General features: G+C 35.7%; 1 protein-coding gene across 1 annotated transcript in view; it reads left to right on the top strand.

The window, feature by feature from the left end:
- The window catches only part of CHM (CHM Rab escort protein), a 188,420-nt gene that overhangs the window by 156,596 nt on the left and 12,551 nt on the right, over positions 1-19,273 (top strand). Inside the window, exons 13-14 of the mRNA XM_051968719.1 lie at positions 3,529-3,630; positions 18,092-18,252. Of these exons, the coding sequence (XP_051824679.1) occupies positions 3,529-3,630; positions 18,092-18,252 (263 nt within the window). The remainder of the gene's footprint in view (positions 1-3,528; positions 3,631-18,091; positions 18,253-19,273) is intronic.

Here is a 19,273-nt window from a genome sequence, read left to right as displayed (position 1 = left end):
TACACTAGCACTATTGTAGACAAAAGAGCACTAACAGGAAACTCATTTTGTAATTTTCGAATCCATTAAACCTTTGAACAAAAGTTACCAGATGAGGTAGAAGGAGCAACATGTACAAAAGAGCTTGGGTTTTTTAATGGACCCTCAAGCCTTTTATACTCTTATGTGAGGCCAGGGAGAAAGGTTTCCATAGTTACTGATTCTACTGGATTCACATGGTAGTAATTGTCATTATTGATACTAATGAAATGTCATCATTAGGGAAAAGTGTACTTTGCCCCAGCCCATTGGTTGTTGTTGAGCCTTTATTGAGCAAAGTAAATGTTAGGTACAATGGAGAAGAACAAAAAGCCTGGGCAAAAAAGAAGGGGATGTTTGAGAGAGTGGGAAAGCAGAGCCTCTGAAGCATGGTTTTTTTTTTTTTTTTTTTTTTCAGCCTTGGATAAGTCCATACTGGATTTGCAATGAATTTACAGGAAGAAATTATTTTGAAGAGGGTTAGAGACAATCATGGCATTGTAAAATCGCATATTAGAACCTGAAGGGAGTAGGGGTTTAAATAAGTAGGTTATTTACTTTGCAGATTTTCTATGGGGGCTGAGAAATCTCTTTCTGGTGATATCTGTGTGTCTGAATATGACTATGACTATATTATCACAACAAATAGAAATTGTTTCAAGGATTTTCTGTTAGTGTATATTTTCTAGCCCCTGGAGATGCAGCTTGAGTAATTGAGTGTTGACGCTAACGTGTTCAGTGAGATACAGGAGATTATTGCCAGGCATTATGGAAATCTTTGGCTAAGCCATGGTTTTATCCATAGCCAAGGAGCACCTGCTGGGGTATGGGCAGAGGCACAAAGCTGGCCTGGGCAGCCCGCCTCTTAGCAGGGAGGGAGTCTAAGCAACCATTATAGAAATATTGGGAATGAAAGAAGAATGCAGCTTCAGGCCAGCTGTCATTCAAGGAGAATTGGAGAAAAAAGATGAGAAGGAGGAGGCAAGGAGGCGACTTAGGTAGCAAGAAAAAGAAATTATCACAGGTTTAAAAGGAGCGGGATGGGGGAGGGGGGAATGAGTTCATATATCCAGCTTAAATCAGAGGATAAAACCGCTCTGCATTTCTGTGCATAGGTAGGACGTGGGGAACTGTGTAAATCATGTGTATATTTAATATATATGGAAGAGAGGAGGGGAGAGGGAGACAGAAAAAGAGGAGAGAGAGAAAGAGATATGGGGGTGAGGGAGAGAGATGGAGAAAATTAAAGAAGAGAAAGAGATATGGATGGGGAGAGAGACAGAGAGAGATGGGGGAAGTGGAGAGAGTGAGTTCCCATTTGGCAGAGCTAATATAACCTGTAAGAGATTTTTCAAAAGTACATTTTCTTCAAGTTATTAAGATACTCATGTGAATTCATGTTAATCCTCTGAATTTTCCCGTGAATGGTTAGGCTTTTAATAATGTAGTCAGGTTTAATTGGATAGGAAGGAACTGGAAAATTGAGACTGCAGGCAGAAGTCTTGGTGTTTTTCTCTTATTACACATTATTCCACTGGCCTATTTGCTGTTTCTAACCTGTGCCATTCCAATTCCAGTCTCTATGCCTTTGCATCGGCCATCCCTGATTCCTGAAAATGTGTTCCTTGGTAACTTGTATTTCCTAGAAGTCCCACTTTCCTTCAGAGGTCAGTTAAGTGTTATTCCTCTATGTGAGACCCTTTTTGATCTCACCCTTCATCCTCTGGGGGAAAAATCCTGTATATTAACTTTGTGATGATTTTGTATGTGCTCTTATGTGGGCATGTTGTTTCTCCCTAATGGAAACAAAGCTTTTCAGAGGCAGAGACGTTATGGGTTTTGCCTTTATGTGCCCAGAGCCTAGGGCTACTCTTGGCACATAAGATCTTAGGAAATGCCTATTGATTGATCTTAAAATATTTCATAAGTGCTTTTTTGGTGCAACAACTCATCACCACCACACACACAAAAATTACTCTTTGAAGAAAGTAGACTTTTTTTTTTTAGATGGAAAGGACATGTTACCAAGTGGTTGAATATTTAAAATAGAGAAAGATAAGCTAGTATAGTGTTTCATTCTTTAGACCTGTAAGACCCTCTTTGATCTTGACCTTTGTTCCCTTTCTCCCCATGAAAAAAGTTCTCAAGCATATTTCTATTTCAGTGAAATAAAATTAAATTGAATATGAGAATTGTTGAGGTGACCTTTGAGATAACTAATAATTTTCCTAACATGTTCCAAAACTTGTGCTGGGAATCGCTGCAGTATTTTCATAAACATGACAAATTGTGCTTAAGTAACACTGCTCTTTCGAGAGGCTTTGGTTTTGGGACTCATGTGACAAATAGGGCACAAAGATAAAGAGCTAAGAGAGTTGAGTGTAACGAGCATAAATATTGAATATCTCTGTCATTAAAAAATACTTTCTAGCTAAATTATTTGTGAAATGAATTCTTAAAACCTTACATACTTTCATACATTGATTTCCATTACAGAATTGGAGATGTATTTGGGCAGCGAAGGGAATCCTACTCAGTAGACTAGAGTGACTCTGGACAAGAAAGGGGATGTGGTAGCCAAGGGGGCCACAAAAATGGATCATCCTCAATATAGTGTGGGAATTGGTATTGATGTAGTGCTAGAATCTAGGATCTCCCTTTTGCCACTATCTTACTGTAACCAGAAACCCTTTCCTACATTTAGGGATCTACTTGCTGTGAGATTATCAACATTACGTCTGCGACATCTCTTTGCCACGACAGACACTTAATTAACTTGTTGAATTGACTCTTGGATCCTTTCTCTTTCTTGTCTTTGCCAAGAAATGTCTTCTTGAAATTTGTGATGCTCTTTAGCCTGAAAAAACAAAAACAAAAACAACTGAGCTTTAAAATCAGGGCTTTGGATTTCATAAAAAGCAATTAGAGTAAAACCTCATTCACTCAAAATTATTGAAGAGGCGATTTTTATTTAGTGAATAGTCTGAGTTTCAGATGAACTTTAATTCATACATGTTTGCCATCAAGCGCATCACATTCAAACTAAGCCAACAAAATATATCATTAAATGGAAGTCTTTGTGGATACAGTTTAATAAATCCATAAATTGTCATTAGCATATCAGTGATTCATGTGTACTTGGGTTTTTCTAGAGTACTTTAAAAATTTACTTGAAATAATTAAAATCTTAATCTCTTCTATAGTTTATTTAGTAGAACAAAATCATTTTTTCATAAATCTAGCAAATCCTAAGTTAATGGGGTCTGAAGTGGTAATGTGTTATTGTAATGTTGGATTTAGAAATCTGCTTTGAAAAAAATAAACTTGTTCAGTGAATATAAGGGATTCCATTACTAAACCTAGGCTTGGCAGATTTAAGTGCTTACATCCCTGTATCAGAGAATACCCGATCGCTGCAGATATACTGCCAGATTTTGGAGATATACAAGCCAGGATTCCAATATACTAACCTTTTTTCTTTCCATTCCCTTCTCCCCTGCATTTGAATAGATCTCGTCCATTTGACTTGTCCGTCCTCAAAGAAAACAGCAAGAGAAGATTTAGAGTCAGTTGTGCAGAAATTGTTCACTCCGTATGCTGAGGCAGAGCTGGGTAAGAATATTCTGGCCATTCTTGATAGAAAGATACTTTCACTTTGTTTCTGAATTTTCCTTTTAGTTATTTCCTGAAATGCAATGTGCCAGGTTTTACCAGCCCTCTATTAGAATGATTGAGATGGGGCTCTTAGCAATTCAGTGAAGTTAAAAAAAAATAATGCTCATTATTAGCAAAACATAAGAAATGTGTGGCAGTGCTTCCTGATCATCCAGGACCTTCACCGTGTACATCACTTGGACTTTTTTTTTTTTTTTTTTAATGTAACAATCCTTTTGAGAAATCATGTAGGAAAAAAAAAAACATCTTTGCATTATCAACGTTTGGCCACAAGAGGGCAACTAAAGCAAATTGAGTCTATTTATTTTTTTATGTATAGCGACAGAAATGACCCTTTAAATTAGTATTTCTTTCAAATGAGTATCCATGTCCCTGCTAGGGATTCATATTAGAAACTTGTTCCCTTGGTTTGTTTCCAGTTCTTTATTTCCTTTGATTGGTACCGTCTGTTCACATGGCCTGTGTGTCCTGTGTCCTCTCTCCCGTTTTAATCTCTTTTTGTCCTCTTACTGCATGCCTTGTTTTTTTGTCTTAATGCAGAGGAATAAAGATGGGCTTATACATTTACAGAAGAGAATACAAACTGCTTCATTCTCAAATGCTAATGCTCTTGGGACTAACTCACTTTATTTTGTACTGTCTGAGTAAAATTCTCCAATCTGAAAGTATATTTTGCTGTGAGTGGGTATTTAACTTGCTTTTTACTAAACAGCAAGATTTTTCCCATTTTTAAGCTTCAGAAATGTCAATGATTATTATAACTTTTGATTATTTTACTAAGATATTATTCTTAATTGAAATTTAAAGTTATATTTTCAGCCTTTAGCTTTAATCAAATTAATAATTTGGTTACATAAACTGCGAACTTTGTACATGATGCCTGGGGCTTTGCTCATTCTTTTTTCTGCACACTCATTCCAGTAAAGATTGTTACTATAGTCAATACCCACCACAAAGAGCATACTTTCCCTGAAGCTACCATTTAGGCATCTTTTTTATAAAATATATATATATATATATATTTTGTAATTATTTGTAAAAATCAGCTTGGAGAGCAAATGCACATTCATTAGTTAACATCTTCTAGACATAAAAAAAAAACATTAATCTTAATGTTTAAAGTGATCCCATTTTGAAATGATATATTGTTTAGAACCTGACTGAAATTCTTTAGTAAGAATTCTGAGATCAGAAGGGTCCTCAGGTGCACCGAGGCACTGAAAAGCTAGTTTTCACTGACACATGGGCCTTTTTATCATCAGGATGAGGTAGTGGTCGTATTTTAATTAAAATGTCAGAACAAATACTGTTGGAGTTCTTGAAAATGAATCACCAGATAAAGTGAGCACTGGGCCATGGCAGGTCAAAGAGGCAAAGTCACCTGGAGAACAGGACTCGATTCATTTTCCTGCCTAAATGAGGAAGAAGGAACTTTCTAAGGCAGAAGAACTTTTAATACATTAAAATGCATTGCTCTTTGCAGAGAGAACTCTGTTTTCATACATTGATGAATTGAATCTGTATTTTAACAAGCATTTGCTAGAAATTGTTTTTAAAACCCTGAAATTATTATTTCAAAATAGATGGTAAATGAACAGATTTCTCCCCCCCACCCCCGGCCCCAACTCATGTTTACTTTTCATTTCAAGCTGCAGAATTTCAGAAGTGTATATGTTAGGTCAACATTGTCATATGGTTAGTCCATGTATTTTTGGTAGAAAACATTAACCTCCTCTTAAGAATAATAGGTATTTGACCACTTGCCATAAAAATACCTGTAGGGTTGCCCTTGCTATCCAGCTTGCTTGGATTTTGTGTAATGTGTCATCTCTACACAGAGGCCTCCCATATTTATCCTGCCTAATATCCTGCCCTAATATCTCTTTCCTGAATGCTACTCATTTGTCTCTACCTATTTCATAGATATCTCCTTTATATGTCCCGTAGACATTTCAAATTCACAGTGTCCTAAATGGAACTCATTCTCTCTCTTGACTCCATGCACCCTACCCCCATCATCAATATCTTTTTTTAATAATAGTTTTTTATTTTCAAAATATATGCAAAGATATTTTTCAGCATTCACCCTTGCAAAACCTTGTGTTCGAAATGTTTTCTCTCTCTCTTTCCCACACCACTCTCCAGGCAATATATGTTAAACATGTAATTCTCATATATATTTCCACAATTATCATGCTGCACAAGGAAAATCAGATCAAAAAGGAAAAAAAAACACTAACAAAAAGGGTGAAAATATTAGGTCCACATTCAGTCCCCATAAGTCCTCTCTCTGGATACAGATGGCTCTCTCCATCACAAATCTATTGGAATTGGCCTGAATCACCTCATTGTTGAGAAGAGTCATATCCACCATTGTATAATCTTGTTGTTACTGTACACAGTACTCTTGGTTCTGCTCATTTCACCCAGCATCAGTTCATGTAAGTCTCCCCAGGCCTCTCTGAAATCATCCTGCTGATCATTTCTTTTTTTTTTTTTTTTTTAAATTTAATAATTACTTTATATTGACAGAATCCATGCCAGGGTAATTTTTTTTACAACATTATCCCTTGTACTCGTTTCTGTTCGGATTTTTTCCCCTCCCTCCCTCCACCCCCTCCCCTAGATGGCAAGCAGTCCTTTATATGTTAGATATGTTGCAGTATATCCTAGATACAATATATGTTTGCAGAACCATACAGTTCTCTTGTTGCATAGGGAGAATTGGATTCAGAAGGTATAAATAACCCGGGAAGAAAAACAAAAATGCAGATAGTTCACATTCGTTTCCCAGTGTTCTTTCTTTGGGTGTAGCTGCTTTTGTCCGTCATTTATCAATTGAAACTCAGTTAGGTCTCTTTGTCAAAGAAATCCACTTCCATCAAAATATGTCCTCATACAATATCGTTGTCGAAGTGTATAATGATCTCCTGGTTCTGCTCATTTCACTTCTGCTGATCATTTCTTATAGAACAATAATATTCCATAACATTAGTATACCATAACTTATTCAGCCATTCTCCAGCTGATGGGCATCCATTCAGTTTCAAGTTCCTTGCCACTACAAAAAAGGCTGCCACAAACATTTTTGCACATGTGGGTCTTTTAACTTTTTTTTTAATAGTTTTTTATTTACAAAACATATGCATGGGTAATTTTTCAGCGTTAACCCTTGCAAAACCTTCCGTTCCAAATTTTCTCCTCCTTCCCCTCACCCCCTCCCCTAGATGGCAGACAGTCCAATACATGTTAAAATATATGTTAAATCCAATATATGTATACAAATCCATACAGTTATCTTGCTGCACAAGAAAAATCGGATCTAGAAAGAAAAAAAACCTGAGAAGGAAAACAGAAATGCAAGCAAACACCGGGAAAGAGGGAAAATGCCATGTTGTGGTCCACACCCAGTTCCTGAATAATTGGAATTGGTTTGAATCATTTCATTGTTGAAGAGAGCCATTTCCATCAGAATTGATCATTGTATATAGTCTTATTGTTGCCATGTATGATGATCTCCTGGTTCTGCTTGTTTCATTCAGCACCAATTCCTGTAAGTCTCTCCAGGTCTCTCTGAAGTTATCCTGTTGATCGTTTCTTACAGAACAATATTATTCCATAACATTCATACAATATGAACATCTTTAAAAGTTTTCTGTTTCCTATTTCTGTTCAGGGTTTCATCATTCTCTATGTTATTCAGGTTCTTAGCTTCAGAATCATCATTGTTTATTTTCTCCTCCTTTCTGTGTCAACCAGTTGTCAGATCTTGTTAATTTTACTTCCATAATATCTCTCACATTTATTCATGGGTCACACTGTCTTTCATACATCCAGTTAGGTAGTTAGATAGCACAGTGGAAAGACTGTTGGACCTGGAGTCAAGAAAACCTGATTTCAAATCCAGCCTTGGATATTTACTAGCTATGTGACCTCAGGTAAGTCATTTCCTTTCTGTTTTCTTCAGTATCCTCAACTGAGTAGGTACTATGTCAATGCTCATTCCCTTTCCTGTATCTTACCCCCCTAAATATTTCAGCTTTTGAAAAAGGACATTCATTTTTATGAAGTGTAGATCTCAATCTCTATTAGACCTTACATCTACTAGGTTAGGTCAAAATTGTCCAAAAGTGATCAATTGCTCACTGTTGGTAAATTTGGATACCGAAATTTCTTATACACCAAACCACAAGACTGGGTTCCTATGAGATATCAAGGAACTAAGCCTCCCTGTACCTTCTGGACCATAGAAGAATCATACAGTCTAAGCTTAAGGGACCAGTTGTTGTCTGTGAGAAAATGTGAAAATGGTATATTAATACTTGTAGGTCTCCTCAGAGCCTTGCCATATATTTTTAAAGTGGACAATTTCTTTGGCTCTAGTTGGTAGGACCAACCATTTTACCCAGGAAATCAAGGTCCACAGCAAAATCCGAAGCCAATTTTTTTTCTTTAGTATTATGTCTTAATGTTTCACAGGTTTACTTTTACTATGATAGCATCTTCTGCTCCCTCTGTGCCCTTGACATTGGTATCAGCCTCATTTGTTTCACCAACTTCTTAGCTAAGAGCATCATTGTTTAGTAACAGATATTTATGTCATTGTATTTCACTTTGGTGAAAAGAAGTTTAGCCATGAAAAGAAGAAATGAGAGAGATGGGGAAAACTCTTTCCCCAGATAATGGATAACTGAAACACAGACTAATTCCATAGCTTTGCAGGTTTTTTGTTGTTTGTGTTTTTTATTTTTAAACACTAGAAAACGAATTTCCCGGCCTCTTTAGAAGTAGCTTTTGTAGTCTTGTTTTCTATGTTGGCATCAAGTAAATAATAAATTGGTTTGAGTAAAGGGACAGATTATGCCATTTTAACTGAAGTTATTGTTAAAAATTGCCACTCACATCTCTCCAGCATTTTTGGAGAATGGACTGTTAAAATAATTGAATTTTATGATTAATTGAAAGTTAGCATATGATATGTGTGTTTATAGTGAGTGGATTAGCAACTGTCTGAGCTTGTAATATGGGCTTGGAGATATTGCAGGTTCATTTCCAAATCATCATGATAAAACAGTATCTGTTTATACTATACTGCCTAAAAAAGCAATTTATATGCCTAAATTTATTTATTTTTTTTAAATTAGCATTTTCTTTTTTTTTTAATTTTTATTTAATAATTACTTTATATTGACACTCGTTTCTGTTCCGATTTTTTTTTCCCTCCCTCCCTCCACCCCCTCCCCTAAATGTATATGCCTAAATTTAAAAACACTTTATTAATAAAATAAAAATGCTAACCATCATCTAAACCTTCAGCAAATTTTAATCTTACTGGTGGAGGCCTGTATGTTCATGCCCAGGATCACAATGTCTAGGATATCTGAAAATTGGAACTCTGGTCCCCCTGATTCCAAGGTGGTTATTGCTTCCACTGAATTACCTGGCTACCTCCATGGCATTTTCTTAAAATAATTTTGTTACTTTCACTTTTGATTTTTTGTTGTGTCATTCTTTCCCTGTACACTGTTATAGTTATATATGTTATTTTCTTGGCTCTGCTTACTTTAGTCTTCATCAGTTCATGGAGATCTTTGCACAATTCTCTATATTCATCACCTTTCATTATTTCTTCCTGCACAATAATAGTCCATTACATTCATGTACCACAATCTGTTAAGCCATTTCCCACTTGGTAGTTTTCTCCTTAGTTTCTTCTTCTTTGCTATCACAAAAAGCCCTGCTATAAATATTTTGGCATGTATGGGGAACTTTCTTCTCAGTTTCATACTGCTTAAAAAGTATAGATATTTTAGTTATTTTATTGGCATAATGTAATGGTCTGAAACTGAGTTGATGCACTGAAGTGCGAACACTTAAGGCTAATTACCAATTGGACAATACTCTATTAGCATATGCTTGGAGAAAGAAAGACCCTGCCCACTACTCTGTGCAGGCTTTATCTGTTAGCTTATAGATTGGATAAAGGATTTAAAGGGTGGAGTAAGAAAGCCAGAGTGACTCCCGGCCAGATTCCTATAGCCATCTCTCACTTTGTGTCACCATTCCTCTTATGTCCACAAAGAATAAAAAGGACTTTTGCTTATCCTGACTCTGGCTGATTCTAAAGTATCCAGGGTGCTAACGCGGTCATCACAGCATAACTCTAAGTTACTTTCCAAAATGGTTGTATCAATTCACAGCACAGGGAGGGGCTCGGCCTGGGGCAATAGAACTTCTGCAGCTGAGCTCCTGAGGACAGAGATACTTCTGGTGGAGTGCAGGCCCTTAGCAGGGCAACTGCTGATCCCCATGGCTGGGGGGTTGGGGGGTGGAGGGCGGGTGGTGTTCTGCCTGGGGCAGTGACACTTTCACTGCTCAGCCTCTAGCCCTAGGACAGTTGCTAATCCCAAAAAGGGGCTCTTAGCAGGGCACTTCCCCAGCTCAGCCTGTGCTACGCAGGTCCAGGGCAGAGACACCTCTAGTGTGGAGCTTGTCCCAGGGCACTTCCACAGCTTGGCAGCTCTTTGCAGCCTGTTTGTAGGATGGCTACTGTCCATGTATCTATCACTGCTCTGCAGAGGAAGCTGGTAACCTCCTTGCCCTGAAGGCAGACCCTAAGGGCTTAAAAAAAAAAGTAAAAAAGCCAAAGGGACCATTGATACCTTCTATACAGAAAGAAAGCAGGTTTTCAACCCCAAGGAAACTAATAGCAGTCTCCAGACAAAACCACAAAGGGAGCTGTAACCTAGTCCTCATCACACAAGGCTCTCCTAGAAGAAATTATAAAAGATCTTAAAAGAGAGCTAGAAGAAAAATGAGGAAAGGAAAGAGAAGCTATGCAAGAGAGTACAGAAAAGGCTTATAACTCACTTAAAGAAAAATTTGACAAAATGGAAAAAGAAAACGACTTCCTGAAAGGTGAATTGGAAAAGGTAAAGAACTCCCAGGAAAGTAGGATTTGTGAATTGGGAAAAGAAAATAACTCAGTAAAAAATTAGTGAAATGGGAAAAAAATTCCATAGAGCAAAACAACTCATTTAAAAACTCAGTTGGACATATACAAAAAGTAATAAAAAAGCTAATGAAGAAACTAATTCATTAAAAATCAGAACTGAACAAACAGAAATGAATGATTCATCGAGACATTAAGAATCAGTCAAGCAAAACCAAAAAAAAAAAAAAAAATGAAAAAATAGAAAAATGTTAAATATCTACTTGGAAAAACAACAGACCTTAAAAATACATGTAGGAGAGATAATCTGAGGATTATTGGACTTCCTGAAAATTATGATGAAAAAAAGAACCTAGATATTATTTTAAAGGCAATCATCAAAAAGAACTGCCCAGATGTAATAGAATCAGAAGGTAAAATAAGCATTGAAAGAATTCATCATATACCTTCTGAAAAAGACCTAAAATAAAAACTCCAAGGAATATTGTGGCTAAATTTCAGAACTATCAGACTAAGGAAAAAAATATTACAAGCAGCCAGGAAAAAAACAAACAAACAAACAATTCAATTACCGAGGAACCACAATAAGGATCACTCAGGATCTAGCTGCTGCCACATTAAAAGATCGAAGGGCTTGAAATCTGATATTCTAAAAGGCAAAAGAACTTGGAATGCAGCAAAGAATAAACTACCCAGCTAAGCTGAGCATTTTTTTTTCCATGGAAGAAGATGGACAATTAATGAAACAGATGAATTCCATTTGTTCTAAGGAAAAAACAGAACTAAACAAAAAATTTGACCTCCAACTATAGGACTCAAGAGAAGCAGAAAAAAGTAAAAAGAACTCTTGAGAACTGTATTTCTATTATGGATATACATTAAGAGTATATATATAATTTGATTTTACTGATATAACATAAAAAAGGGAAGTAGAAATGGAAAGGGGATAGTATCAGAAAAAGGGAAAGGGGGAGATAAAAAAAGGGAAACTACATCCCATGAAGAGGCAAAGGAAACCTATCATATCTGAGGGAATTTAGAGAGGGGGAGGAACATTGTGTGAATCTTACTCTCATCAGAGTTCAAAGAGAAAATAATTGACATATTTGGTTTACAGAGAAATTTCTCTCACCTCATTAAAAAGTGGGAGAGGAAAAGGGAAAAGGAAAAGGAAAGGGGAAGGGATTCAAAAGGGGTGGGAGAGATTCTAAAGAGGGAGAGCTTCATGAGGCAAGTGGTGCCCATAAGTTTAATACTGGGAAAGGGGGTAAGGGGAAGTAAGAAAAAGAAAAGCATAATCTGGGGATAATAAGATGGCAGGAAATACAGAATTAGTCATTTTAACTGTAAATGTGAATGGGATGAACTTTTCCCATAAAGCGGAGGTGGATAGCAGACTGGATCAATAGCCAGAACCCTACAATATGTTGTTTACAGGAAACACATTTAAAGCAGGGAGATACATACAGAGTAAAGGTAAAAGGTTGAAGTAGTCAAAAAAGCAGGGGTAGCCATCCTTATCTCAGATCAAGCAAAAGCAAAAATTGATCTAATTAAAAGAGATAAGGAAGAAAATTATATCTTGCTAAAGGATAGCATAGACAGTGAAGCAATATCAATACTAAACATATATGCACCAAGTGGTATAGCATCTAACTTCCTAAAGGAGAAGTTACGAGAGTTGCAAGAAGTAATAGACAGCAAAACTATAATACTGGGAGTCTCAACCTTGCACTCTCAGGATTAGATAAATCAAACCACAAAACAAATAAGAAATTAAAGAGTTAAATAGAATATTAGAAAAATTGGGTATGATAGATCTTTGGAGAAAGCTGAATAGAGACAGAAAGGAGTATACTTTCTTCTCAGCAGTTCATGGAACCTATACAAAAATTGACCATATGCAGGAAAGCAGAAATAGTAAATACATTCCTTTCATATCATGATGCAATAAAAACTACATTCAACAAAAAGCTACATTTTGGGTTATAGACCCAAAAATAATTGGAAACTAAGTAATCTCATCTTAAAGAATGATTGGGTGAAACAACAAATTATAGACACAATAATTTCACCCAAGAAAATGACAACAATGAGACAACATACCAGAATTTGTCGAATGCACCCAAAGTGGTAATAAGGGGAAAATTTTATATCTTTAGAGGCTTACTTGAATAAAATAGAGAAAGAGAAGATTAATGAATTGGGCTTGCAACTTAAAAAGCTAGAAAAAGACCAAATTAAAACCCCCCAATCAAATACTAAACTTGAAATTCTAAAATTAAAAGGAGAAATTAATAATAGTGAAAGTTTAAAAAAAAAACTATTGACTTAATAAGTAAAACTAAGAGTTGGCTTTATGAAAAAAAAAACAATAAAATAGATAAACCTTTGGTAAACCTGATTAGAAAAAGGAAAGAGGAAAATCAGATTGTTAGTCTTAAAAATGAAAAGAGAGAACTTTCCGCCAATGATGAGGACATTAGAGCAATAATAAGGAGTTGCTTTGCCCAACTTTATGTCAATAAACTTGATAATCTAAATGAAATGGATGACTACCTTCAAAAATATAGGCTTCCCAGATTAACAGAGGAGGAAGTAAATTGCTTAAATAGTCCCATTTCAGAAAAAGAAATAGAACAAGCTATTAATCAACTCCCTAAGAAAAAATTCCCAGGACCACATGGATTTACATGTGAATTCTACCAAATATTTGAAAAACAATGAGCCCCAAGGCTATATAAACTATTTGAAAAAATAGGAAATGAAGAAATCCTACCACATTCCTTTTATGACACAGACATGGTACTGATACCTAAACCAGGTAGGTTGAAAACAGAGGAAGAGAATTACAGACCAATCTCCCTAATGAATATTGATGCTAAAATCCTAAATAAAATATTAGCAAAAAGACTACAGAAAATCATCCCCAGGATAATACACCATGACCAAGTAGAATTTATACCAGGAATGCAGGGCTTGGTTCAATATTAGGAAAACTATCAGTATAATTGACCATATCCATAACCAAATTAACAAAAACCATATGATCATCTCAATAGATGCAGAAAAAGCATTTTATGAAATCCAACATCCATTCCTATTAAAAATACTTGAGAGTATTGGAATAAATGGACTCCTTAAAATAATCACTAGCATCTATTTAAAACCATCGGTAAGTATCACATGTAATGGGATAAACTGGAACCGTTCCCAATAAGAGCAGGATTGAAACAAGGTTGCCCACTATCACCATTACTATTCAATATTGTATTAGAAATACTAACTTCGGCAATAAGAGTCGAGAAAGAGATTAAAAGAATTAGAGTAGGTAATGAGGAAACCAAACTATCACTCTTTACTGATGATATGATGGTATACTTCGAAAACCCCAGAGATTCTACTAAACAGCTGTTAGAAAAAATCCACACCTTTAGCAAAGTTGCAGGATACAAAATAAACCCGCATAAGTCATCAACATTCTTATATATCACGAACAAAATCCAACAGTTAGTTACAAAGACAAATTCCATTTGAAGTAACTACCGATAGTTTAAAATATGTGGGAATCTATCTGCCAAGGGAAAATCAGGAACTATATGAGCAAAACTACAAAACACTTTCCACACACATAAAGTCAGATCTAACCAATTGGAAAAATATTAACTGCTCTTGGATAAGGCGAGCAAATATAATAAAGATGACAATACCACCTAAACTAATCTATTTATTTAGCACTATACCAGACTCCCAAAAAACTATTTTAACGACCTAGAAAAAATAACAAAGTTCATATGAAAAAACAAAAGGTCAAGAATCTCAAGGGAACTAATTTAAAAAAATTCAAATGAAGGTGGCCTAGCTATACCAGATCTAATATAGTATAAAGCAGTGGTTACCAAAACCATTTGGTATTGGCTAAGAATTAGACTAGTTGATCAGTGGAATAGGTTAGGTTCAAAGGACAAAATAGTCAACAACTTTAATTATCTAGTGTTTGACAAACCCAAAGACCCCAGCTTTTGGGATAAGAAGTCACTGTTTGACAAAAACTGCTGGGAAAATTGGAAATTAGTATGCCAGAAACTAGGCATTGACCCACACTTAACACTGTATACCAAGATAAGGTCAAAATGGGTTCATGATGTAGGCATAAAGAATGAGATCATAAATAAATTAGAAGAACATAGGATAGTTTATTTCTCAGACCTGTTGAGGAGAAAGGAATTTATGACCAAAGAAGTAGAGATCATTATTGATCACAAAATAGAAAATTTTGATTATATCAAATTGAAAAGTTTTTGTACAAACAAAACAAATGCAGACAAGATTAGAAGGGAAGCAGTAAACTGGGAAAACATTTTTACAGTCAAAGGTTCTGATTAAGGCCTCATTTCTAAAATGTAAAGAGGGTTGACTCTAATTTACAAGAAATCAAGCCATTCTCCAATTGATAAATGGTCAAAGGATAGCAACAATTTTCAGATGAAGAAATTGAAGCCATTTCTAATCATATGAAAAGATGCTCCAAGTCATTATTAAGCAGAGAAATGCAAATTAAGACAACTCTGAGATGCCGCTGCACACCTCTGAGATTGGCTAGGATGACAGGAAGAGATAATGCTGAATGTTGGAGGGGATGTGGGAAAACTGGGACACTGATACATTGTTGGTGGAATTGTGAACACATCCAGCCATTCTGGAGAGCAATTTGGAACTATGCTCAAAAAGTTATCAAACTGTGCATAGCCTTTGATCTAGCAGTGTTACTACTGGGCTTATATCCCAAAGAGATCTTAAAGAAGGGAAAGGGACCTGTATTGCAAGAATGTTTGTGGCAGCCTTCTTTGTAGTGGCCAGAAACTGGTAATGGAGTGGATGCCCATCAATTGGAGAATGGCTGAATAAATTATGGTATATGAATGTTATGGAATATTGTTGTTTTGCAAGAAATGACCAGTGGGATTATTTCAAAAAGACCTGGAGAGACTTACATGGAACTGATGCTGAGTGAAATGAGCAGGATCAGGAGATCATCATATATTTCAACAATAATACTATATGATGATCAATTTTGATGGACGTGTCCCTCTTCACCAATGATATGAACCAAATCAGTTCAAATTGAGCAGTAATGAATTGAACCAGCTACACCCAGCAAAAGAACTCTGGGAAATGAGTGTGAATCAGTACATAGATTTCCCAGTCCCTCCATTTTTGTCCACCTGCATTTTTGATTCTCTTCACAGGTTAATTGTATATTATGTCAAAGTCCAATTCTTCTTGTTCAGCAAAATAACTGTATGGACATGTATGTATATATTGTATTTAACATATATTTTAATATATTTAACATGTATTGGTCTACCTGCCATCTGGGGGAGAGGGTGGGGGGAAGGAGGAGAAAAATTGGTACAGAAGATTTTGCAGTTGTCCGTGCTGAAAAATTACCCATGCATATATCTTGTAAATAAAAAGCTATAATAAAAAATTTAAAATAAGAAAACTATCTTCACATGTTTGTGGAAAAAATAAAATACTATTAAATATATATATCTCCTCGCCATAGCTGTGAGAGGTATAGATTGAATTCTTTTCTAATTTTTTTACAGTATGATCTTTAATATTAAAGTTGTTTATCCTTTCAAAATGTATTGTAGAATATGCTGTTTAGTACTGTCCCTGGTACATAGTAGGCATTTAGTAAATGTTTACTGATTAAAGGGTGTAAGGTGTTGGTCTAAGCCTAATTTTTGCTAGACGGCTTTCCAGTTTTCCCAGCAGTTTTTATCAAATAAAGAGTTTTTTTCCTAGTTAATTTATTTTTTCTATTTTATTTAGAACTAGATTATTGAGTACCATGTTTTCTGATTCTCTCTTGTCTATTATATTCTATTAATGGACTTCTTTATTTTTTAACTGTTATTGGATGGTTTTCATGATTGCTGCTTTATTATGTAGTTTGAGATCTGAAAGTGTTATTTTCCCATCTTGCCTTGGTCTTTTCAATATTTCCTTTGAGATTTTAGATTTTTTGTTTTTTCAAATGAATTTTGTTATTTTTGATCAAGTTTTATGAAGTATCTTTTTGGTCAATCGCTTGGCATACCATAAATTTAGCTTTTCTTAGTGTAAAAAAATCTAAAGTACAAAGTAACTGGTAGTATTACCATTTTCATCCAAGTTTGTTATTTCTTTAAGGAGAACTTTGTAATTGAATTGTTTGACTTTTAAAACTCTTTGTAACCTGTTTCTGTTCTGCTTTGCCAGTCTTCTTACTACAAACCAGTAACTTTGGTCTCTGCTTTTTCTCAAACAAAATGCTTCCCTCCCAACTCTTTTTTTTTTAACTGACTCTCCTCCATCTTTGGAATTCTCTCTGTCCTCATCTCAGTCTCCTGACTTTCTTCAGGTGTCAGTTGCAGTCCCAGCTTTTGCATCTTTTGTCCAAATGACTGCCCTCGAAGATTATCTCCAGTTTCTCATATATGTGTGTGCATGTTTGGACAGAATTGTTTACAAGTTCTTTCTTTAATTGGACTTGAGAGATGAGATTGTTGTATTGTTTTTCTTGTGTCTCTGTAATCCTTAGCCCAGTACCTGGTACTTAATAGATATTGAATAAATGCTTGTTGGCTGACTGGATCAGTAGAGATAATTAAGTATAATCAAGATAGTAATAAGGTAATTGTTTACTTGCTCCTATTCTCAAGTTGTAGAAGCTTAGAATAAATAGCATATACACACACACATGTAGACACACACATGTAGACACACACACATACTCAGATGTATATATAAATATATGTGTGTGTATATAAAAATTTCCTCTAGCTATAAGTATTTTTCCAGTTACATTAAACTGATAATTTATTGCATTTATAATTTCATAGCCATGATAACACTTGCTTCTGTTGCTCTGTAGTAGAAAGAACCTGGACTTCAAGTCAGGAGACCTAGGTTAGAATATTTTCTTTGCTATTTAGTGCCCATGTGATCTTGGGTAAGTCACTTAACTTTTGTGGGTCTCCATGTTCTCACCTTAAAATAGGGGAGGGGAAGTAGGAAGAAAGGGAATAAGCATTATTAAGCACCAGCTACCTATGAAGCGTTGTGTTGAGCACTTTACATTTGTTCCTCATAACAACCCTAAAAGGTAGTGTTGTTATTACCTTCATCTTACAGATGAGGAAACGGAGGGAGACAGAAGATAAGTGACTTGCCCAGAATCACACAGCCAGTAAGTGTCTAAGGTCACATTTGAACTCAGGTCTTCCTGACACCAGGGCGAGAGCTCTGCCCATTGCAGCGCCCCCAGATACTGTATGGAAAATGAAAGGGCTAAAACTGGATGGCCTCTGATCCTATGGTCTTCTGGTAGATCATATATATCAATCTTTTGTTTCTTTAGCATGTAAATACATAGATATTTTGTACTGCTTTTAGAAAATGAAGAACGAAAAAAGCCAAATCTTCTGTGGGCCCTCTATTTCAACATGAGAGATTCTTCAGATATCAGTAGAGAGTGCTATAATGATTTACCTTCAAACGTGTACGTGTGCTGTGGACCAGATGGTTTTCTGGGAAATAAAAATGCTGTCAAACAGGTAAGGCGATCGATCGTTGTATTTGTCTGTCTGTCTCAGAGCTTCCTGATTTTATTTTAAATGAAATGTTGGGGTAGAACACATCATTTTTGCCCTATATCTTAAAACTCTCTGTTTTTCTGAAAACAGCAATGTCAGGTTTTTGAAATACCTTAAATGCCAGAGTCAGGCCTTGAGTTTTTTTGAGAGTTGTGAAAGAAAACTTGAGCATGGTTTTGTGAGGGAAATAAAATACACCGATGTCCCAAAGGACTCTTGCTTTTTATTCAACCCATTAGGCTACTAGAAGGTACTTTTAAATTACTCAAATATTGTTGACAGGTTTTTGAAGTACCTCAAAAAAATGCAATCTTAAAATGTTCTTAATGCATTTTAGTCTAGAAAAAGAAATTGTGATCTGTAAAACATGTTGTTTTGTTGTTGTTGTTTTTTATTCACCTCCCTCTCACAGCCCTACAATAAACAAGACTCTATGAATGTTTTGACTTAGGCTAGTATCCCAGAACCCAGTGCCTCAGGCAACACAATGCTAGAACTAGCCTGGTAGTATTGTTGGGAAACCACTGTTTCCTATTCTATAAAACATTTTAGGAAGAATTAATACACATTCTAAAAGTTTCTCATTTATGCTGTAGTACACATTTAATTGGGAGAGAGAAACCACACCATGTTATTTATCATGAGCACCTTCTTTCTTTCCTTCTTTCTTTCCTTCCTTTCTTCCTTCCTTCCTTCCTTCCTTCCTTTCTTCCTTCCTTCCTTCCTTCCTTCCTTTTCTTTCTGTCTTTCTCTTTCTCCCTTTCTTCCTCCCTTCCTTCCCTTCTTTTTAAACAAATGAGTACTAATAAGGTAGTTCTCTTTCAGGGTTATAGATTGAGGGGTCTTCCTCACAAGTGCTACATGTCATGGGGAAGCATCATTTGGCCATTATTATAGCAAAAATGACTTCATAAGTGTATCTCTCTACCCTGATGCCTACCATGGTTTCTGTTGACTTAAGTACTTAGAGTGGGCCTTTCAA

Source organism: Antechinus flavipes, chromosome X, assembly GCF_016432865.1.
Source record: "Antechinus flavipes isolate AdamAnt ecotype Samford, QLD, Australia chromosome X, AdamAnt_v2, whole genome shotgun sequence".
Lineage (NCBI taxonomy): Eukaryota > Metazoa > Chordata > Mammalia > Dasyuromorphia > Dasyuridae > Antechinus > Antechinus flavipes.
The sequence above is the reverse complement of the archived record's forward strand: the minus strand, read 5'-3'. Positions and strand labels throughout refer to the sequence as shown.